Below are 23982 nucleotides of genomic sequence, written 5' to 3'. Positions count from 1 at the left end.
CTGCCTGCCTGCCTGTCAGAGTTTCCAACAGCATCTGGAAAAGGAGGTATGAATGTGTCCTCACCAGACACATGGTTACCCTGGAGTCCTTCGCATAGCGCTTCCCTACCTCCAGCAAAAGCTTTTGAATGTCATACTTAAGCGTTTGATCCATGTTATCCCCCCCACAGCAAAAAAAAGGGGTAGATGAGACCTAAAGACAGTAAGTTGTATGTAACGGCATCTGTCTTTGTACCAGCGACAGCAGTGAGGGAAGGCCAGGGAGATGTCGCGGAGGGCCTTGGGAGAGTGGGGAACTAGAACACCAGGCAGTGGAATTCCAAGACTGAAACCTGAAGGAAGCTGCAAGTGAGGTGGCGTCTTGAACTACAACTCATTGTGGGTCAGTGGGTGGGCAGAGTCCTGAGAGGAATCTTACAGGGTTGGTCTGTAGCAGCAAAAATGCAGTGTGCTGCTCTGCAGTTCCTTGAGGTGCAGAGCTTTGAGTCATGCACTCTTGGAGGAGAACCTTCCATGTGTCTCTGCCTCCCCGAAGCATAGAACTGCAGAGTTGGAAGGAATCCTAAGGGTCAACCAGCTTCACCAGTAATAAGGAATGAGAAAAAGACCAGCTGGGTGTGGGATGTGTTTACTCTCCACCCCTGTGTCCCCTGTCTCCAGTCCAATGAAGTTGACAGTTGCCTCCATCACAAATAGGTTCCTCCCCAAAGCTCTCCTCCCCTTTTGGTCTTAAAGCTAGACAATAAAGTAGGAATGATCACTGCCTTACTTTGGCCAGTTCTTTGCAGGTCAATCTCCCAGAGTCCCTGGAGACTGGGAGTCTCCTTATGCAGATGATGATCTCTTCATTCTCATGCTCTCTGGCAGAAAGCCTGGCAGAAATCTTTGGCAGAGAGGATTTTCCTCCTTGGAGCAATAACCATCTCTAACTTGCACGGGGATGGGGGCGGGACAGGGTTTGATTGCAGACACCATGACTGAACAACAGACCCCTATGGAGGAGATGGCAGCTGCGGAGAGCCCAGAGGAAATGGGGCCAAATTACAAGGTATGGCAAGTGTTGAATTCATCCCTTCCCTGTCCCACAAAGCCCCTGAAGATTTTATACTGTTGCAGGTTTGGGCAGTCAGTCTGGATGATGCCCTGAGCCCCTTCTTGGGGTCCTGTCCCCGTGAGGGTAGAAATAAAGGGTTATATTGCTGAGCTGTTCAGACAAGTTTCTCTGTGAAACAAGAAGCTTAGCTGGCTACTTAACTGTCCTCAATGGCATTCCCCCAAAAAGAGTTAGGTAGCAAGGGCAACAACTAAATGATGGGGCCCTCCAGGCAGATGTGGGGCCCTTTCCTCCGCCCCTCTCACCTAACTGTTAAGTAAGAGAACAATAGCCAGGAGAAAGATTGAGTTTTGAGCTGAAAACAGGCTGGAAGCCAGAGACCCAGAGGCCCGTTTGCTCTGTGCTGGATCCCAAACTGTGACTTGACTAATGGAGAAACAAGATCCTTGGGAGTTTTAATGCTGTGAGTCCCTCCATTTATGCTCATGTTGTAAATAATGTGTAAATAATGTCAATGCAGGTGGCGCTGTGGGTTAAACCACAGAGCCTAGGACTTTTCGATCAGAAGGTCGGGGGTTCGAATCCCCGTGACGGGGTGAGTTCCCATTCCCCGGCCCTTCTCCTGCCAACCTAGCAGTTCGAAAGCACGTCAAAGTGCAAGTAGATAAATAGGTACCGCTCCGGCGGGAAGGTAAACGGCGTTTCCATGCGCTGCTCTGGTTTGCCAGAAGCGGCTTAGTCACGCTGGCCACATGACCAGAAACTGTACGCCAGCTCCCTCAGCCAATAAAGCGAGATGAGCGCCGCAACCCCAGAGTCAGTCACGACTGGACCTAATGGTCAGGAGTCCCTTTACCTTTAATGTCATATAGCCTTAAGACTCCACAGTCTCCATTGACCTTCATTCCAAGGAATGCAACTAGGTAAGCTCCTGGAACTCCCGAATTCTCTCACTGCTCAGAGATTGAATAGGGGGCATGTAACAATACATGGTGCACGTTTTACTAGAAGCAGATACCAGTGGTACCTCAGGTTACATACGCTTCAGGTTACAGACTCTGCTAACCCAGAAATAGTGCTTCAGGTTAAGAAATTTGCTTCAGGATGAGAAGAGAAATCGGGCTTCAGTGGCGCGGCAGCAGCGGGAGGCCCCATTAGCTAAAGTGGTGCTTCAGGTTAAGTACAGTTTCAGGTTAAGTATGGACTTCCGGAACAAATTAAGTACTTAACCCAAGGTACCACTGTATTTTTTTCAAAGCTGGTTGTTCTAGATTTAGACAGAAGATGGCACTCTTGACTTCTCCAACAAATCTTTTGCTTGCCAAGAGCAAGTCTGAGCACAGCCTGACCTCCATGTACCAGCAAACATGCAAGGAGTGATGTGATTACACTGGTCAACAACAAATTCGTTGTCTGCATTTTTTCAGTTGATTTAGGACGAATCTGATGCGCTGAATCAAAAAATCACATTGGTTTTGCTCAATCAGGTCAAGTTTTTGAGCTATGGCCACATGTCGTTTTTTACGTTTTTGTTCACATGTACTCTTGTGTGGAGCATTTTAGAAGAAGTTGGTGGGGGTAAAATGCCATGTCGAATAATTGTTTTGATTGGAAATGATTATTTTAATGACAAGAAGTATTCAGGTCCGATAGTTCTGGGTGATTATGTCGAAAAGGGATCAGTTTGAAGTCATAAAACCTCGAAATCTTCCATAAATTGGTGCGGCAAAGCATAAAGTTGGGGGATCAAAACTAAGTTAATGGGGCAGCCGCCCCTTCTTCTTCAATCAGCACGTCGTCCTGTAGCTCATTGTGATGAAATTCCAGTGCCTATCTTCGGATAACTTCCTGACATTAGTGACGAAGATGCCTCCAGTGTTGAAGGACATGAAGAAGAAGAAGTGGTTCTTGAAGATGATGCTCCACATCCATTTTCCCCAAAGGAGTTGAATGATCTAGTTCGCGACCTCAGCTTGTCAAAGGACTCTGCTGAACTGTTGGCATCCAGATTGAAGGGGAAAAAACCTCCTCTCTGACAGTGCTCGCATCAGCTTCTTCCGCAACAGGCATCAAGAGTATCTCCGTTTTTTCTTGGAAGAGAAGGACTTGGTGTACTGTGCAGATATTGCACAGCTTCTGCTCAAGCTTGGAGTGCCACAGTACGAACCCAAAGATTGGAGACTGTTCATTGACAGCAGCAAGCAATCACTGAAATGTGTTCTGCTACACAACGGCAACCAGTTTGCCTCTATACCCGTGGCTCACTCGAGTACACTGAAGGAGAAGCGGTGAAGTATGTGCTGGAGAAAATTGGTTATGATCAGCATAAGTGGTTTATTTGTGTTGACCTGAAGATGGTGAACTTTTTGTTGGGACAACAGTCTGGCTTCACCAAGTACCCATGTTTTCTGTGCATGTGGGATAGTAGGGACCGTGCTCAGCATTACACGAAGAAGGACTGGCCTGTGTGGGAGGAATTGGTGCCTTGCAAAGAAAGGAACGTCATCAACGACCCTCTGGTGGACAGAGGCAGAATACTCTTCCCACCGCTGCACATCAAGCTTGGCTTAATCAAGCAGTTCACCAAGGCTCTGGACAAGGATGGTGACTGCTTCACTTACTTGTGCCGGGCTTTTCCAGGATTGACCATGGAGAAGTTGAAAGCTGGCATCTTTGACGCTCCTCAGATCCGTCAGCTCATCAGAGATCCAGAGTTCGGAAACTCAATGAATGAAGTGGAACTGGAAGCGTGGAAGGCATTTGTTCTGGTAGTGAAGAACTTTCTTGGCAACAATAAGGCCAGAAACTACGCAGAACTTGTCAACAACATGCTGACTGCTTTCAGAAACCTGGGCTGCAACATGAGTGTCAAGATGCACTACCTATTTTCACATATGGACTGGTTTCCTGAGAACCTGGGTTCAATGAGTGATGAGTAGGGGGAGAGATTCCATCAGGACATGAAAGAGATGGAGACCAGGTATCAGGGTCGCTGGGACGCAGTCATTATGGCTGACTACTGTTGGACTCTGAAGAGAGAACTCCTTGCCGCTGAGCATTCCAGGAGTTCCAAGAAACGGAAGTTCAAGCCCTGAAGTTTGAAAAATGGTGAAGCAACAAGCAATTTACGTGTACTTACCTTGATCAATGCCCACCATTCAGTTTACAGTAAACCTGACCTGATGGAGAGAAACGGGTGCCATTTCCTGATTCAGCAGTGCAAAAATACCCTAAATCAGTTGTAGAAATCTAGACAACATTCAAAAAGTAAAAAATTGTTGCCCAGTGTTATCTTTCCATAGCATGTAGTTTGTGGCCTTTGCCGGTGGCAGTTGTCCCAGGAGCAAAATCCTTAAGGGTGCAAAAACATTGATGTTGCAAGCGTTGTAGCTTAGGACTCAGGCCGGAATTGGGATTGCTGGGCAATCGGCTCCTCTTGCACTTTGACCAGTAACCTTGCTCTCCCAACCCCGGGGACTAGTTGGGTCTCCTGCAGGACTCACTGCCCAAGTGGCACCTCTTGGTGAGCTGGATCAGGGCAGGTGGCGGGGCAGCACTCTTGCCTCCCATGACAGCTGGGTATGGGTGCTGCGTGGCCAACTTCTTACCAGGGTTGCTATTTTTGCATATCACTGGGCTAGGATGTGCCAGGCCACTGTCTTGCTAGCCATAGCCCTTTGACCTGGGGTGGCAACTTGAATAAAAGGGGGGGGGATGTAAGCCCCGTCCCCATAATTGATCACATGATGCAGTGCACACACACCATTTGAAAGGCAATGCCTATCCACTTTGGGGGGGGGCAGCCCCTCAAATATTTAAGGGAGGGCAAAGACCCCTTGGCCCCTAGGAGTTGACTCCTATGCCTGCAGTTGGCAGTTGCACAAACCTCCTCAGCCCTCCTGCTTGCACCGTGCACTCAAGGGCATTGCGCTCGTCTAGGGCAGGGTATGGGTGCTCACAAGTGCATCCCTTCCTCAGGCCCTCCCTGCTTCCCAAGCACTGGGCTCCCCATAGCTTCTCCCTCTCCCCAGCACATACACTTTCCCCAGCCTCTCCTTTCCTGCCCAACAACAGCCGGCTGTGGTAGGAAGTGTTTGTGGGCATGTGCTGCGCATGTGTACAAAGACAGCCAAGGGTTTCTGCAACAACGTAACTGGTTAGAGCCCACTTCATCGTTCTGGGCTGTCTGTGTAAACTTTCTGGTGGTTTATACTAGGCCACCTTCTGCTCCTTTTCTTCTTTTTCAAGAGTTTGGATACCTAAATTCAACTGCCTTCCCAGTGACCTCTTGAGCCTGTGGCATTGTTCCCTATCTCTGGAAAACTCGTCTGGGTATCAGAGAGATCTGAAATCTCAGGACCTGGGGTGCTCCTGACCACTCTGTACTTGAGGCAGCTGCCTCACTGTGTCTAATGGTTGGGCCGACTGCTGAAGAGCCTCCTGTGTTCAGATATGCACAGCCTGTTGGGGATGAATGTTCTTGCAGTGGCCTGGTGATGATGATTGTCTTCATCCAGTGATGGCCTGAAACCTAAGAGTGGCCCCTGGTGATGTCATGGTAGGAGGCCCAGGAAACAGAGGTTACTTGGGAGAGCGGAGTGAAGGAAGGCAGGGACACCCCCCCCCCCCCAATTTGCATCCAGCTCCTGCCAAGCTGAAGCTTGCAAGCTGTATGCACAGTCTTCTTAATATTTTTTCTTATTGATAAAGGTACTCTCACCCACCCTGAGAATCAAGTCCTCCAGCTGGAGGGGTCCAGGCAAACCCAGAGGCTTCAAATCAGACCTGGAGACCTGGCAATCATATCTTCAAGACCTTGTCGTCTTTCAATGAGCTGGCCATCACTTGCTACATTATTTGAACTATTACTTTCCTCGACACACACCTCTCCTTCACTTCCACCTCTTTAAGGCTTTTGTTATGAGAATTCTAAGGTCTCAAATATAAATTAAATGTTCATAAATGTACAAGGCAAACACATACATACCATTTGTCTGAGAGAGCAATCCTAAAGCCATTTTGACTCTCCCAAATTGACCTCAAATATTTCTCTGCAAGGAGGAAGGAAATGGGAAATCCTCCCCGTTGTCTTTTGCTTACAAATCCTGTCTTAAGGGCGCGTATTTGTGTATAAGGGTGAGCCTGGCTGCCCAGGTAATGCCCAGGTAATGTAATCAGTGCAATCAGTGACCATTATTAGGTATCCTGGCAGACAGGATTTCTGCTGTAGACCACCTCCTGTGATTTATTTTTGCTGTAGACTGCCTCCTTCTGTGATGTATGTATGATGTGGGGGTTTTTTTGGGGGGGGTCCTGAGCTACAGGGTGGGCAGTTTCAAAAGTCTGCATAAGGACTCACGCTCCATTGTTCAGGGTTCTCTCCTCCCTCCTGCATGTGGGGAGTGGGGACCCTGTTGCAACAGTTAATAAAGATCAGACTTACTAGCCACTTTGCTCCTCTATATACTCTGGTTGGCCTCTGTTATTTCCTCCAACTGATAGGAAACCCACTTGGATACCCCATAAGGGAAAAGGAGCAGTTTTTTTCTTATAAAACTTTCCTTAACAAAAGTTTTCCTGCACCTTTCTTGGGCCCCTTGTTAGAAGCTACTTTTTGAACACTGTCCCCCTGCCTCTGTGGTTGTGTCCTTGTTGTCCCTGAATAAAGTCTTTCAAATTTCTCCACAATTGTGTCTTAATTGTGGTGTGGTGCAGTGGTTAGAGTGCTGGACCAGGGAGACCCGGGTTCAAATCCCCACTCAGCCAGGCCTATCTCACAGGGTGGTTGTGGGGATTAAACGAGAAGCGGGAAAACTATGCATACCACCTCAGGCTCCATGGAGGAAAGGTGGAATACAAATGAAAAATAAGAGCTGCTGGAAGCTGCAAACATATTCAGAGAGTCTTCATTCTTTGGCCTTCCCTCCTCCACACAGAGAGAAACAGCGCTGTCTGCCCTAAAGGTCTCTGTGTCACCTTTGGTGGAGGGCATCTCAATTTGGGAATGCTTTTTTCGCCCCCTGCAAACAAGCTGGCTGATAGCTTCTCTCCCAAAACTGTTTCTCCATCAGTACATGCTCCTTTTTGAGGCTCTTTACCCCTTGATGGCTGTTGGGCCACTTGGCTTCTGTGCCCTCATCTAGGTCACGCTCTTCGAGATGGAGAATTTCCAGGGCAGGAAATGTGAGCTCATGGATGAGAACCCCAACGTGACGGAGAAGGAGTTGGACAAAGTGGGCTCCATCCAGGTGGAGGCTGGCCCGTGAGTACCAAGCATGGGAGAGAGCAGGGAGCCACACCGGGCTAGAAGCACATGTCTTGAAATTTGAGCATTCTCAAGGAAAGCTAGATTTTAAAAGCACCCAATTTTGATTTGGGTTTTATCCCAGAAGCTTTTGTGAGGAGTAAAAGTAGTTTGAGAGGTGTATAATGCCCCTAGTTGCCCCCTGAAGGCACCTCTTTTCTAGTTCTGGACTGCTGGCAAAGTTCTGGTTGGGGGGGTGCCAGTCAGGAAAGGCCCGGGGGCTGCAAAGCTGCAGTGAACTCCCTTAGGCCTCCTCAGCTCTGTGCAGCCAATTACAGGCAGCTGTGTGTCCTTAAAAATAATAAAAAAAAAGCTTTAAATGCTGTGCCCAGGTGATCCCAAAGGGAGCAAGCAGAGCAAGAGGTGGATTGGCTAAGAGGCTGAGCTACAAATCAGGAAATTGCTCCCGTCACAAACTCACTTCCAGAATCGTAGAATTGTAGAGTTTCTAGAAAAATAGATGCCAGAACTATTTGGCACCTAAACACCTCCTTTGTTCTCATATAATAATGGCAATGGCACCCTCTCTGAATATGCCGGAACTGAGTTCTGGTGAGTTCCAGCTGCAAAAAAAAAAAAAAAAAAGCCCTGGTTGGAAGGGACCCAAAGGGTCATCTAGCCCAACCCCTGGGCAGTAAGTAACTTGGCCCCTCAGCCTTCCTGTCTGAGTTATGGGGATAAAATTGGTACTGATTCTGATAACTGCTGTTTTTAACCTGTGTTTTCTTTATTGACGAGGGGACGCGGGTGGCGCTGTGGGTAAAACCTCAGCGCCTAGGACTTGCTGATCGCATGGTCGGCGGTTCGAATCCCCGCGGCGGGGTGCCCTCCCGGCGTTCGGTCCCAGCGCCTGCCAACCTAGCAGTTCGAAAGCACCCCCAGGTGCAAGTAGATAAATAGGGACCGCTTACCAGCGGGAAGGTAAACGGCGTTCCGTGTGCTGCGCTGGCTCGCCAGATGCAGCTTGTCACGCTGGCCACGTGACCCGGAAGTGTCTGAGGACAGTGCTGGCTCCTGGCCTCTAGAGTGAGATGAGCGCGCAACCCTAGAGTCTGTCAAGACTGGCCCGTATGGGCAGGGGTACCTTTACCTTTACCTTACCTTCTTTATTTATTTATTTATTTATTTATTTATTAAGGATTTTCTTGTTTTACAGAAGTAAGTGTAATGCCTCGTTGTTTTTTCCATGTAACATTTTTACAAATCCTTTTCATTTGTTGAGGCATTAGGGGGAGAAGAAAAGATTAAAAAGAAAAAAAAGAAAAAAGAAAGGGGGTGGAGAGAGGGAAGATGGATGGGGATGGGGTCGGGTGGCGGTGTTTCTATTTTGTTTAATGTATGTAGAGCCTAGGCCAACCCCAACCTCTCTTACCTTACCTTCTTTATTGACAATCAGCACAGCTTCTAGAAGTCTTGTTCTGGCTATGTTAGGCTCTCCCAGAAAAACCAAGAGTCATGTGGCACTGGTAAGGGCTCCTTACCTATAGAAAGCACAACCCACTAAGGAAGAGAAGAACAAAAAATAAAATAAAATCAAAACAGAAACAATTAATTTTGCATATTCACAAAATCAGGTCAAAACGTTACATGGCTGGGTCTAGGTCAGAGGGAAATTAATAGACAATAGTTAGAGGTAGTGTTCCAGACATTCTGGCAATGGGTAGCAAATTAACTACTGCTGGCAAGGAAAAAATAGATATAAAAGAATAATTTCCTGGATGCCAACATCCAGGTTTGGGGCATGTACTCTCTGATGAGACAAACCCAGCAGAGATTTAAAATCACAAAATCTACAGCAAAGTAAAGTGAGGAAATATGGGCTGTTAGATATGGCCTTCTGAGTTCCTTCCAAAGTTCCCCTCTTCCCCAGTATAGAAAAAGACCACATGTTTAGTAAGTTAAAAATGGTTTATTTACAAACTTCCTAAAGGTCACATTCATGTGCTTTTCCATACAGTATTCAGAAAATGCTGCACAGGAATTCAATATTGGCTTGTGATAGCCATGTAGTCTGAATTTGGAGCAACCTCTTTACATGCCAAGCTTCTCAGGTTGACTGAGGAACAACAATAGGTTTGATTCCTCCCACAGGTGGCTCGGGTTTGAGCGTCAGGCATTCAGTGGTGAGCAGTTTGTGTTGGAGAAGGGCGACTACCCTCGCTGGGACTCCTGGTCCAACAGCCACTGCAGTGACAGCCTCCTCTCCATTCGCCCCCTGCTGATCGTAAGTCACAGATATTTGCCCACGAAAGGGCAGTGGCCATGGAGTAAATTATGTGTATCTGTTATTGTCCTGACCTACATTGGGGGAGGACACCCCAGTGCCTTGGGCAGCCCTTGTATGCCAGTTTCATGCTCCCTTTATCATATCCTGTGTGTTTGTTCAGGATATTTATCCTCCTAGCCCCATGCTGTCCACTCTGGTTGGCAACAGCTTTCCAGGAGCTCAGGCAGAGAGCTTCCTTCTCATCACCTGCGTTCTGTACGCATAGCAAATGTCTTGGTACAGCCCCTCCCTCTTCATTGTGAATATGTGGTTCATTGTGAATATGTGGTTGCAGGGGGAGAGGGTTCAGGGACCCATTCAGCCACCCCCACTCCACACCAGCTCCCATCACTTGTTCCCATTGCAGGACAGTGCAGACCACAAGATCCACCTCTTTGAAAACACCAGCTATGGGGGCAGGAAGATGGAGATCGTGGAGGATGACGTCCCCAGCTTGTGGGCTCATGGCTTCCAGGACCGCGTGGCCAGCATTAAGGCCCTGAATGGAATGTAAGGAGGGAGCGGGGGGCGGGGAGGCAAATCCTGTAGCCTCTGCTTCAGCAGGGGGCTTCTTTGCACAGTTGCTTCTCTTGGAAGAGCAAATCCCTAAATCAGCTTCCTTAGAATTAGTATATAAAGCCCTTAACAATTTGGGACCAGCTTGCCCCATATCTTTTCCCCCTTGACCGCTGCAATTGGCAGATCTGGCATTCTTGCAGGGGCTGCATAATATCTATTCCACATTTGTAGGAAATGGATATTTTAGTGTGGCAGCACCTACACTCTGGAACTCCCTTCCTGTTGACATCAGGCAGTTGCCTTCACCTGGGGTGCACCTGGGGCAGATCTACACTCAGGGTTTTTAACCTTGTTGTTGTTTAGTCGTTTAGTCGTGTCCGACTCTTCGTGACCCCATGGACCAGAGCACGCCAGGCACTCCTGTCTTCCACTGCCTCCCGCAGTTTGGTCAGACTCATGTTGGTAGCTTTGAGAACACTGTCCCACCATCTCGTCCTCTGTCGTCCCCTTCTCCTTGTGCCCTCCATCTTTCCCAACATCAGGGTCTTTTCCAGGGGTTTTTAACCTTAAGGAAGGGCTAAGAAATGGTTTTGACAGCCACAGGACACATTATGTCCTAATGAGTTGTTGAAAGGTGACACCAGAGGGCACTGCAGAGCAGCCAGCAACCAGCAGCAGGAAGACAGCCGCTTTGACAAATAAAAAGGTAAAAAAACCTGTGACGTTTTAGAATGATATATCCCTGCTAAAACGATATAGCCCTGTTAAAAACATTCTTGTTTAGCCAAACCTACCCAGTTGAAAGTTAGTGTGAGTTTTAATCCATTTTTAGCCTTTAACTTTTTGAAAGTCTTAAATTGTTATTAATTCTTCTTATAGACAATTTTATTGTTTTATCTTTGTTGTAAACCACTTTGAGGGTTTTCTTTTTTTACAATCAAGTGGAATATAAATTATATGAAATAAATAATGATGGAACTCACTGAAGGTAATCCAACCGATTTTGGCTCATTCTGGCATGTGGGCTTATCTCCCCCCCCCCCCAAAAAAGATGAAAAGAACAGGCAGGAGGCACGGAAACCCCAAAAATGCAGGAAGGAGGAGCTGGTTCTCCAAAGTGGTGGCTCTGAGCTACTGACTACAGCTCAAACACATTTGGAACAGACTTTCCTTCAGGAACAACCTTCAACTTCCTGAGCCATTTTGGCGTTCCTGAAGCAACCCCCATAAATGTTTCTGCCAGGACTTGCTCTCATTTTAATTGTCCACACACCTTGTCCAGGCCCCCTTTTGCTCTTTGTCTTTCTCTCCCAGTCTCTGGCCTCCATCTTCACATTATTTGAAATGTGAGGAACAAGGGCCAAGACTATTAGCGTGGTTCTTGCTCTTAAAACCTGTCTCTCATTATAGATCTTTGTAAACTACTCTGATAGTCTTTTCCAGCCAAAGAATTTGGGGTGATGGCAGTAAAAATGCTTCAAATGAATGTAATACATAGTTGGCTCTGGGAGGGACAATGGCCAGTGAGAAAGATCTATTAACAATCATGCTTATAACCAGAGTGGCTGGTGGGTGCTTGAAGATCTTTGGGCAACATTTTGGTCTTATATATTTTATTAATCAGATGTCCAGTACAAATGCTCTCTAGGTGCTGCATAAAATAAGATTAAAACAGAAAAAAATGCAAAGCAATAATATACAAGGTCTGGGCAAATAAAAATGGATTGATCTCTGTTATCTTTCCCTGGGGAAAGCATTCCACAAAAAAGGGAATTAAAAAGTGACATGAACAATGAAAAATGAAAAGAGAGTTGGATTCAAATTCTGACTAAACATTAGGAAGAACTTTCTGACAGTAGAGCTGTTCAGCAGTGGGACAGATGACCTCAGAAGGTGATGAACCTTCACTGGAGGTTTTTTTAACAGATGTTGGATGCCCAGGGATCTGCCAGGGATTCTTTAGTTGCGATTCCTGCATTGCAGGGATTTGGCTTATAGGAAGGTTACCAGATTTTTTTTTAATGAATCTGGGGACACTTTAAATAAATACATACATACAGACATACATACATACTACATGTTCAGGACGTTGATGCTGCAGCAATGGCGGTGGCAGAGGGGCGGCTGCTGCCTTGACCTCAACAGCCACGTTTCCCCTTCCTCTGAGGCTTCTATCTCCTTTCCCCGTGAGCCTGGGCAGCCCCTGAGTTGTTGGTTCTTCGATGGTGGTGGAGGTGGTGGGGGAAGCAGTGCGCAGTGGGTCAGGCATGGAAGGCAGAGAAGGAGGGCTGAGAGCAGCGGGAGTGGCTGGGGCAGCGCAATGCCTCCCTTCCCATTGGAGCAGTCCCAATCCCATTCCTACTTATGTGCAAGCAGGAGGAGGCGGGGATCCCTCAGCTTCCTCTTGCCTAACTTGCACGCAAGTAGGAGTTGGGAGGCTGCTCCAGTAGGCATCATGAAGCCTCCCTTCACAGCTTAATTGCTGGGGTCAGGGAAGGTGGAAGTAGCTCGGAAGCTGCACCTTAGAGCCCCTGCACCACCATCATATGGGGATTTCTGAGCAGCTCCTGAAGCCAGCCAGAGCCAACTGCTCCAGGCTGCTGAGACTGCCACTGCTGCGTTTCCCGGGGATATTAGATGAAATCCAGGGACATTATTCGCAAATGTGGGGACTATCCCAGGTAAACGGGGACTTCTGGTAACCCTAGCTTATAGGGCCATTGGGGTCCCTTGCAACCCTACAGTTCCATGATTCTGTGAGTCTATGAGTTGAAAACTGTAACAAGCAGCACAGGTGGCCATAAAATGCCCAGGAAAGCATCTTGAAGAACTATTTGACCAGTACTGAGATGTAATTCACCCAGAGGACACTGATGGGTGAGCAATCTATAAATGAATGAATTCCTTTGTAGCATTTATATCCTGCTTTTTTCCAGTCAGATGGCCTTTGTGGTGGCTTAAATGAACTAAAAATAACCCAAAAAAAACATAGTAAGCAAATTAATTACATCACAAACAAATCTCAGAGACCTGGAATGTGTTGCTCAAAACTGAAGGATATGCAAGCATAATCAAGGATTGGGTTTTAAAATAAATAGAGTTTGAGGATGTCCTTAAAATAATGCCCCCCACCAATGCAAATAGCAGCCCACAGGAAGGGGGAAGAGGGCAGGCTCCAATCCAGCTTATATTATTGTAACCAGAGTTTGGGAAGTTCATTTTTGAAAGGAACTAATACTAGATCATGTTTGACATGCCCCAACAGAAAGTAATTCCAGTTCATGTTTGTCCCTTTACAAAACAAAGTGGTTCAGCTCCCAGTTTAGTTCAAGTTGTTGGCATCTGTCTTTCTCGAGAAAAAATTGAGTTCACGTAATGCTTCTGAATACCAGTTGCTAGAAGCTCCTGGTTGAGGGCTTCTCCCCTTTAGCACATCTAGGTGGCCACTGTGAGAACAGGATGCTGTACTAGATGGCTCTCTTTGGCCTGATCCAGTAGGCTCTGCTGATGTTGTTAAATTCCTCTAAATGATCCTCCGGGGTGGGAGGGAATTCAGCATTCAGGATGTCAGCAGCTACTGTACTGGTGTGACATATACTTCAGAAGACATTGAACCACACAGACAGTGGAACGTGACTCAATGAGTTCATTTCCCTCAACAATTACGAACTTAGAGAGTAAAAAAAGTGTGTAAGGAAATGAAATTGAAGATAAACTAGAAACAAACCTAGTTTAGTTCAATCAGAAATCATGGGAACTACTTTTATGCATAGTTCAGAGATTTTTGAACTAATTCTGTGAACTAATTCTAACACACATTCTGCCTGAATTTGCCTTTGAACGGCACCTGGAAATTAAAACTGGTGCAAGATGATCTTATCTTCCTGGTACTTGTGCTGACGTCTAATTAATTTCAGGACCCAATTCAAGATGTTGCTAACTCCCTATTAAGGGAAACCATTCTTTCTCCAAGCTAGTGCCCAACAGACATTGCTGGACTCCATTCATGGGTGTAGCCAGGGGGCAGGGGGGGGCACTGCCCCCCAGATCAGGTAAATCAATAAAAATACATAACTAATGGAGGTTTGCCCCCCTAACATAAATCATGGCTACTCTCATGACTCCATTTCCCATCAGTCCCAGCCAGCATAACTGATGATCAGGGATGATGGGAACTGTAGTCCAATATCACCAGCTTGGGGAAGTGTGCCGTAAACCGTTTGGGACACGGCCTTCTTCCATATGAACCTGACAGCCCACCACACCTTGGGACCTTTGATCCAGGTTCTTCCACCAGGAGAAGTACATTTCGTTGGGATACAGGAGAAGACCTTTTCAGCTGTAATACCCTGATTGTGGAACTACTTCCCAAAAGAGGCTTCGTGTGTGTGTGTGTCCTTTTCATATTTTACACCAAGCTTTTTCAACTTTCATACCTAACCTACCATATAGCTCTGTTTTGTTGAATCTTATTATGTAAATGAAAATTTCATTTTGTAAATTGTCTTCGGAGAGGAATTGTTGAGAGCCCAAAGGCAGTAGTTCTGACTTCAATGAGTAGTTCTGGCTTCAATGAGTAGTTTGGATCTTTGGAAATGAGTTGTTACTGCGGTGAGCTGTGTTGGGAAGGATGCTTGGCTGAGCCTATCCTGATAGGTCCTCCTTCTCTTGCCCCTCTGTCTCCATAGATGGGTGGGATATGAGTATCCCGGGTACCGTGGCCGCCAGTACGTCTTTGAGAAGGGTGAGTACTGCCACTGGAATGAGTGGGATGCCAGCCAACCTTTGATCCAGTCAGTGCGGCGCATCCGGGACCAACAATGGCACAAAAGAGGCTGCTTTGAGGAAAGCTAAAGTAATAGCGAGTCACATCCGTCAAGGAGAAGAAACAGAAATGAGACCCTCCCCTTCCTGAAGTGCTGGCAAAAGGCTGTGTTTTGCTGTCTAAATAAAAATAAAGCCTAATGTTCTCAATAAAGTTCTGAGCCTCCAAGGCTTCTGCTCTTTGCTGTGTCTCCTCTCGTTTGTCACTTGATGGCAGAACTTTGCAGGCAGCAGGTCCCCTGTTCAGTCCTCCACCACTTTAGTTAAAAAGGACCTCAGGTGTTCACAGGGCTGGGGATGGCCACAGGCAGTGGACACAGCGACGGGCTAAGTGAATCTGGCACACTCTAAGGCAGCTTTGAATGTTCCTATGGCTTGTTCACTGGGAGCAAAGGTGGTTCCTGCCAGATCCTTAGGTAGTATCACCATCAAGACACAAGTGATCTTAAAACACATGGGAAAAGTTCATACCCAATACATAGTGTCAGAGCTGGCTCCGGGTCCCAGCTCACCAAGGACCAACGCTAGCCGGTAGTACAGTATCAAAGTCTTTATTGAAGAATAGTCTCCATTTACAAATCTCAGCGTCCCAGCTCTACGTCTGAGCTTTAGACCGGCGAAGCTCTATCTGGATCTCCGCCCCCTGTGCACCAGCTTAAAACTCTAATCTTACTCCACCTCCTCCTTCTCTCTCTCTTCCTCTGGGTCTTACTACCCCCCGGGGTCTCTTCCCTCCTGGACTCTTCTGACGCAGAGCTGGACCCCTCTGACTCCTCCCCCTCTCTTCGGCGTGCTTTAGGACCTGGCTCCCTACCCGGGCTGCCCACCTTGCCGCCCTCCTGTACATTTGAACTTGGCGCGCGCGCGCGTTTAACTTTCCTGATGACCGTTTCCTCGCTCCCTGACGAGGGTGTGGCCACTCCTGCTTCACGCTCTCCCTCTGCCTGCGCGCTCCCTGATCCCGATGCCTTGGACTCCTCCCCCCTACTGCACTCTGGGGGGGAAGCTGGTCCGGATTTCCAGCTGTTACTCTCTGAGTCCCCTCTGGCCCCTTCTTCCCGAGGTGTCCCCCTTGCCCTGACCATGGGGGCCCCTTTCTGTGAATCCTCCGAGTCACTGGAGAGACTCAGAGACCTCGGACTACTGTCGCCGCTGACATTTCCTTCCGACTCCTCCCCCTCGCTCTCCGTTTCTTCCCTCTCCTGTGACTCTGCTCCTGAACCCCTGACATCCATCCCCCCCTCGAAGCCCCCCCTTCCCCCCTCCCCTTCCTCCGGCGGGGGTGCTGGGTGCTCCGTCGTTGTGGGGGTGAATGGTGGATACAGTTCGTCCCCCGTGGCGTGCATCCAGTTAGAGAAATCCGGCTCGTCCTCCATGTCTTCGCCGACCTCGTTCTCCTCTGCTTCCATCTCCGTGCCGCCATGCTCGAACCCAACGTCCTCCCCCATCACGTCCATGTCCCTCTCACCCTCGTTCCCCTCTGGGTCCGTTCCCTGCCAAGGGCCCCTCAGCCACCTCTCCTCTCCTCGATTGTCCCACCAAAACGAGCGGTCTGAGGCAAACCCCGAGGGCGAGCCCTCCGGTGAACGTGTTTCTAATGCTGGTTCTTCGTCCGATGTGAATCCCTGGAACGTGCTGGTAGAAAGCGTGGGTGTGAAAAGCCAGTCGTCGAAATACTCGGCTGGCATGGGCCTGTGTGGGAACAAGGCATGAAACTCCTCTTTGAGGAGAGGCTCGTCCAGGGCATAGTCCGGCACCCAACTGTTGGCGCTGGCCGGGGTACCTTCCCTTGCGAGAAAATATTCTACTCCCTCTTCCCCCCATCTCGAGTCCAAAATCTCTGTGACCTGGTTGATGGGTTCTCTTCTTGGCGACTCCCTCCTTGGGGGGGCCTCCCTATACGGGTCTGGTGCCGTGCCCTGCGCCTGAAATCGGTGAGGTGCTTTGTAGGGCGTGAGCACCGACCTATGGAATACTGGGTGCATTCTGGATCCTTCCGGAAGTGTCAACCGGAAGGCCACCGGATTGATCTGTGCTTCAACTCGGTAAGGTCCTAGTTGCTTATGTCCAAGTTTCTTCTTAGCTAAAGATCTGGTCGGCACTGCGTGGGCCGCTAACCACACCCAGTCTCCCACCTGTATGTCTTCACCAACCCTCCTGTGCTTGTCAGCCTGCAGTTTGTATGCGTGCTTTGCAAGCTCTAATTGCCTCCTAAGCTGATCGTGGACTTCCTGCAATTCCGCCGCCAAGACTTCCGCTGCCTGTGGCTCCCCCTCCCCCAGTTTCTCTAATCCCGGGAAGGTTCTGGGATGCCTCCCGTTGTTGGCGAAGAACGGCGTCACCCCTGTGGACACGTGCTTCGTGTTGTTGTAAGCGAACTCAGCGAGTGGCAGGTAGTCCACCCATGTCGTCGGCTGTTGATTTGCATAGCATCTCAGGTACTGCTGCATGATGGCGTTGACGCGCTCCGCTTGTCCGTTGGTCTGCGGGTGTCTCGCCGACGCTAGGTTGATCTTGACGTTCAGGAAACCCATCAGCTTCTGCCAGAAGCTCGAAATGAACTGGCGCCCCCTGTCGGACAAGATAGACCGTGGCAGTCCGTGCACCCTGAAGACGTGGTCTATGAACAGTTTGGCGGTCTGTTCTGCCGTGGCCACCTTCGCGCACGGAATGAAGTGGGCCATTTTAGTGAACATGTCCACCACCACTAGCACTGCCGTTTTACCCCTCGAGCTGGGTAAATCCGTGACAAAGTCCAGTGCCACCCTCTCCCACGGTTCGCTCGGGGTCTGCAGCGGTTCGAGCAGTCCTGCCGGAGGTTTGTGCACTGACTTGGCCCTTTGGCAAGTGTCGCACCTCGAGACGTACTCCGCGACTTCCCCCCTCATCTTGGGCCACCAGAAATCTCTGGCAACGAGTTCCGCCGTCTTCTCCTTGCCGAAGTGCCCGGCGGTTGGCGCGTCGTGCAACTGCTGCAGTACTTTCGCGCGGAGCTCATCTCCCGGTACATAGAGTGCTCCTCTGCGGATGAGCAATCCGTCCCTTATTTGGAACTCGTCGTTTTTCACCGTGCCCTTGCGCACCTCCTCCATCTTGGCTAGAGCGAAGGAGTCCTCCTGCAGTGCTCGACGGACCGCTTCCAGGTCCACGGTTGCGGAAGCGCACGCCCACGCTTTCTGGGCGAAAATGTGCTTGGCCGCTGCTGGCGCCGCTTCTTCGAGGTATTGCGGCTTTCTGGACAGTGCATCTGCCATGATGTTGTTGTCGCCTGGGATGTATTCTATCCTGAAGTCGAAATCCGCAAAGAACTCCGCCCATCTGATGTGCCGCTGGTTCAGGAACCTTGCCGTGCGCCAGTACTCCAAGTTCTTATGATCCGTGCGAACCTGCACAGTGTGTTTGGCCCCGATGAGGAAGTGCCGCCACGCCTTGAATGCTGCATGAATGGCCAGCAACTCCCTGTCCCAGATGGTGTAGTTCTGCTCTGACTTGCTGAGCTTCCTAGAGTAGAAGGCACACGGTCTCCAGTCCCCATGCGGGTCCTCCTGCAACAGTACGGCGCCCACGGCTCTGTCTGAGGCGTCCGTCTCAACCCTCAGCGGTTTGCTGGGATTCACATGCAGTAGCTGCCCTTCGGACGAGAAGAGACGCTTGAGGTTCTGGAAGGACTGCTCCGCTTGCTCCGTCCAGATGAACTTCTTCTTCTTGGAGCTGAGCGTGTCGGTAATGGCCGCTGTCTGCATCGCGAACCCCTTGATGAATTTGCGGTAAAAGTTGGCGAACCCCACAAACCGCTGGACCTCCTTCCGATTGCGCGGGCTCTTCCAATCCAACACCGCGCGAACCTTGGCGCTGTCCATGGCGAGCCCCTTGTCCGACAGCTTGTAGCCCAGGAAATCCACCTCCTTCCTGTCGAACTGGCACTTCTCCAGCTTTGCGTACAGCCGATGCTCCTGCAGTCGCTGCAGAACCTCCTTGACGTCCCCCTCGTGGGTCTCCTCAGATTCTGAGAATATCAGGATGTCGTCCAAGAAGCAGACACATTTCTTGTAGAGAAGACCCGCCAGGACGTGATGCATGAACGCCTGAAAACAGTGGGCGCCATTTTGTAAACCGAAGGGCATAACTCTATATTCATATGTGCCCAGGGGCGTGAACATGGCAGTCTTCCACTCGTCCCCCTCCCGTATGCGGATCAGGTTGTACGCCCCTCTCAGATCCAACTTTGTAAAAACGCGTCCTTTCCTCACCGTTGCAAGCAGGTCATCTATTTTGGGCATTGGAAAGGCTGTGGGCTTGGTCTTTGAATTTAAGAGCCTGAAATCCACTACAAGTCTTTTTTGGGGCGTGTCCTTTTTCTTCACAAAGAATACAGGACTGCCCCCCGCTGCTTTCGACTCCCGGATGAAACCGCGCTTTAAGTTGAGGTCTATGAACTCCTTGAGCTCCTGCAGCTCGTCTTCAGACATGGAATACAGTTTCCCGGCTGGCAGCGTCGCCCCTGGCAGGAGGTCAATCTGGCAGTCATAGGGCCTGTGGGGAGGCAGCTTGTCTGCTTCCTTCTCGCAGAAAACCTCCAAAAACGCTGCGTACTTGCGTGGCACTGCTTGCAGCGTGCTCAATTGTAGCTGCGTGTCTTCCCCTCCTTCTTCTTGGCTACGAAGAATGCAATGTTCCGCGCAATAGGAGGAACCGAAGGTCAATTGGCGTTGGTACCACGCCAATGCTGGACTGTGCCTGTGCAGCCAACTCATGCCCAAGACTACCGGCGTGCCTGACAGTTTGGTGACGTTGAAGCTGATGACCTCTTGGTGATTTCCAATCCGCATCACCATTGGTTGCGTTTGTTGCACCACTTGCCCCCCTAGCAAGTCCCTGCCATCCACTGTGACAACCTTCAGGGGCAGTGTGGCTGGCAGCAGTGGTATATTGTGCTGCTGAATAAAATCCAGTCCTATAAAGTCGGCGTTGCTGCCGGAGTCAATGGTGATCGGCACTTCCAGAGTGCTTCCGTTGGGCAGTTGGAGAGACGCTGTAAGCTGCACCACTGGTTTGGGTGGGAGGGGGTCTGTGGGCTGCAAAATCCCTGGGGATTGTTTCATTGATTTGTCTGGCTGGACCCCAGTACCTCTTCCTCCAGCCAGACTCTGTCGTTTCCCTGCTGCGTTGCTTCTGTCACTGTTGCTGATGCTGCAGTGTGCTTGTGGAGCCTCTGGGGACACTCTTTCGCCATGTGTTGAGCACTGTCGCAGATGTAGCACTTCCTGTTCCCTCTAGGAGGCTTCGTCTTGACTGCTCCCGGCGTCAGGGCTCTGGTAGCTGACTGAGCCCTGGCACCTCCGAGCTCCATCGGTTCCTCTCCCCCTCCCTGCGAGGGCGTGGACTGCGCACGCGCTGCTTCTTTGGGATAGAAGGGAGGTGCTCTGGCTGGTGCCCTTCCCCAACGTCCTTCTTCTCTGTTGCAAGGACGTTCCTCCAGATGCACCCCGATCTCCAGAGCCCTCTGGACCACTTCCTGGGTGCTCCTTGGCCTCTCCCCCCTTCCAATCTCGGCTTTTACTTCTGTATTCAAGCCCTCCCAAAAGAGATCTCTCACTGGCGCAGAAGCTTTGTCCCATCCCAGTGCATGAACCAGTGCGAAGAAACGCGTATGGTACTGACGCACGCTGGCTTTGCCTTGCTTAAGTCCATGTATGTCTCTCCTGGCAATATCAACGTCTATCTTTGATAAAAAACACGAGTCCATAGCTTTAATGAAAGCCTTCGCGTCTTGGAGCGCCGGATCATTGTCCCTCCATAAATTTCTCAGCCACGTTTTGGCTTCACCATGCAAATGGGATAGGATAAACCCCACTTTCTCTCTTTCATCTCTAAAGTCTTTGTCAAGCAGATCCAGCGCAAACAACAGGTCTGCTCTAAAGTTGGGGTACTGCTGTAAACTCCCGTCAAAATGGGATACAAGGCTGCCTCCCCTCTTTCCCAATCCAATGCCCTCTGCTTTGGATCCAGGTGGCCCCTGTTTGGAAATCACGTCCAATCTTACTTGGAGATCCCGGTAGGCGCTACTCATTTCCTCCTCTCTTTTTCTGGATGCAATTACCTCCGTGCTGAGTCGTGTCACAGCTTCTTGCAGGGCGGATATCTGCTCTTCCGTCGTCATCTTGCCTGAGTTCTGTGAGCTCTTGAAGCACCCCTCCTCTGCCCTCGCTGCGTCAACTCACGTGGCGAGGTTCTTGGTGCCAAAACTTTAAGAATGGAGATAGAGCTTACTGTCAGAGCTGGCTCCGGGTCCCAGCTCACCAAGGACCAACGCTAGCCGGTAGTACAGTATCAAAGTCTTTATTGAAGAATAGTCTCCATTTACAAATCTCAGCGTCCCAGCTCTACGTCTGAGCTTTAGACCGGCGAAGCTCTATCTGGATCTCCGCCCCCTGTGCACCAGCTTAAAACTCTAATCTTACTCCACCTCCTCCTTCTCTCTCTCTTCCTCTGGGTCTTACTACCCCCCGGGGTCTCTTCCCTCCTGGACTCTTCTGACGCAGAGCTGGACCCCTCTGACTCCTCCCCCTCTCTTCGGCGTGCTTTAGGACCTGGCTCCCTACCCGGGCTGCCCACCTTGCCGCCCTCCTGTACATTTGAACTTGGCGCGCGCGCGCGTTTAACTTTCCTGATGACCGTTTCCTCGCTCCCTGACGAGGGTGTGGCCACTCCTGCTTCACGCTCTCCCTCTGCCTGCGCGCTCCCTGATCCCGATGCCTTGGACTCCTCCCCCCTACTGCACTCTGGGGGGGAAGCTGGTCCGGATTTCCAGCTGTTACTCTCTGAGTCCCCTCTGGCCCCTTCTTCCCGAGGTGTCCCCCTTGCCCTGACCATGGGGGCCCCTTTCTGTGAATCCTCCGAGTCACTGGAGAGACTCAGAGACCTCGGACTACTGTCGCCGCTGACATTTCCTTCCGACTCCTCCCCCTCGCTCTCCGTTTCTTCCCTCTCCTGTGACTCTGCTCCTGAACCCCTGACACATAGTATATTTTTATAATACACTGAAATAAAAGAAATGCTTAATCTAAAATGAAATGGAGGCGGAAAAAAGAAAAAAAGGGGGGGAAAGGGAAATAAAGGTCTGGAGGTGGTCTGACCTGCCTGCCTTCCAATTGAATTAAGATTCTCATAGGGTTGGGGTCAAAGTGACACCCCCTAAATCTCCTGAGCCCACCAAGTCTGGGAGATTTGAGCCATCAGGACCCCCCAGGCACTGTGCCAGCTATGGAGGATGCCAATTGGCCAGTATGGAGCCAATTGGCCAGTATGGAGCAGGAGGACCACCTTCACATTCCAATGGTCCTAGACTCAACATTCAGGTAAAGTTTGGTAAAGAAATTTCATACATGATAGAAGTTTACAAATTATTGCATGACATGAGAGTGGACAAAGAAAGGTTTCTCTCTCTCCTAACACTAGAACTCAGGGCCACATCCAATGAAGCTGAATGTCAAGAGAGTCTGGATGGATAAAAGAAAGTCCTTCACGCAGCGCATAGTTTTCTTTTGATAAACTGTGGAACTCCCTCCCACAGCAGGCAGGGATGGCCACCAATGTGGATGGCTTTAAAAGAGGACAAATTCATGAAGAAGGATAAGGCTACTGGTGCCCACTAGCCCTGCTGGCTTTGTTCTGCCTCCATGGTCAGAGCCAGTGATGCTTCCAAAGGCCAGTTACTAGAGACCCCAGGAGGGGAGCATCCTGCAACCGGGGGCAGAGCGAGCCAAGGGAGGGTGCACTGCATGGAGCCCCTCCACAGCCTCCCCCTCAGCTGTAGGGCGGCTGAGGTGGTGGGCAGACGCAAGCCCCATGCTGCTCGAAAAAGCTGCACAGAGATTGCAGGCAGTCCGCCTGCCACCTCCCCCTCAGGAGAGATGCAGGCCCCGCGCCTCACTTTGGAAGGGGGTGAGGGGTGTGTGGGAGTTATTTTAGGGTTGCCGGGTGCCCTTGTTTTATAAAAACACACATATTTCTGCCATTTTGTCACCCCCCTCCCGGGGGTTACACCCCGGGTGGTCCACACCCACTGCATCCCGCAGGGCGGGGAAGAGGGCGTGCTGGGCAGCTGCTGCTCCTGGCTGCCCCTCTCGCCCCTTGGCCTTCCTGGCAGTTGGGCGCCGTGGCTGGGCTGGCGAGGGAGCCTGCACACCCCCCCCCCGAGCACCCCGATCCCGCTTGGTCGTGAGGCGCTGGCTCTGCCTCTTCCGGACCCTGCTCAGGGTTGGAGCCAGGATGGTCCACCAGCCTTGGCCCCTGACGCTGTCTGGCCCACCTCACTGCCCACGCCCCTGCCTCTCTGTTGCACCTGTCAAGCCCTCTTCTATTTTTTGATCCTGGGCTAAATGGTCTTACAGAGCAGGGGCTCTTTGGATGCCCAGGATGTCTACAGGCCTCAACATAATCTACAGTCATACCTCATGTTACTGACGCTTCAGGTTACGTGTTTTCGGGTTATGGAAGTACCCGGAAGTACCGGAACCCTACCCTTCAGGATGCGAACGCTGCGGGTTGCAGACATGCCTCCGTCACGGATTACGTGGATTACCCCAGGTTCCACTGTACATGTGTTTACAAACCGTGACATGCCATTCTGTGTTGAGGGTTCCAATCTGCTTTGCATAAAATGAAGCTCCGTGATCCACATTTGCTATAATGAGAAATCTTAAAAACTGCTGTTGCATGTTCTCCTTTTGGTTACTGGCAGAGCCGGCAAATTCTTTTAGCTGCAGGCCGGTCCCCTGTCCCTCAGACCTTGTGGCGGGCTGGAGAAGTGGCATGGGGGGGGGGGAGCTGGAAAAAGAGGCAAGGGGGGCCAGCCGCTGCGCTTAGCTTCCCAGGGGCACAATCCATAGCGCATTTCATTTCAGTGGGCTTCGGGCACTGAACAAGCGGCGTTGACACGATTGCAGCTTACTTGCGAGTAAGCGTCTCTTTAGGGCTCTTAGTGTCTGTGCATCCAATGGCAGGGCAGGGTGC

The 23982-nt window shown here is 50.2% G+C and overlaps 1 protein-coding gene and 1 long non-coding RNA gene across 2 annotated transcripts; one reads left to right on the top strand and one right to left on the bottom strand.

The window, feature by feature from the left end:
* The first annotated feature begins 266 nt into the window (after positions 1-266).
* On the top strand, positions 267-15147 carry LOC310661409 (beta-crystallin B3-like). Its single transcript, XM_083407343.1, is given in 6 exon segments — positions 267-916; positions 920-1048; positions 7198-7316; positions 9450-9582; positions 9992-10134; positions 14832-15147. Coding segments are annotated over 6 exon segments (753 nt in total). The 5' UTR covers positions 267-853; the 3' UTR covers positions 14998-15147.
* LOC310661416 lies at positions 5746-23977 on the bottom strand. Its single transcript, XR_014503937.1, has 3 exons — positions 23421-23977; positions 8736-8858; positions 5746-8462 (listed from the first exon to the last, which is right to left on the bottom strand). It is a non-coding gene; the product is annotated as an uncharacterized lncRNA (long non-coding RNA).
* Positions 23978-23982: the final 5 nt, after the last annotated feature.

Source organism: Podarcis tiliguerta (assembly GCF_965153285.1).
Source record: "Podarcis tiliguerta genome assembly, chromosome: 13".
In the NCBI taxonomy this organism is placed as follows: Eukaryota; Metazoa; Chordata; class Lepidosauria; order Squamata; family Lacertidae; genus Podarcis; species Podarcis tiliguerta.
The sequence above is the reverse complement of the archived record's forward strand: the minus strand, read 5'-3'. Positions and strand labels throughout refer to the sequence as shown.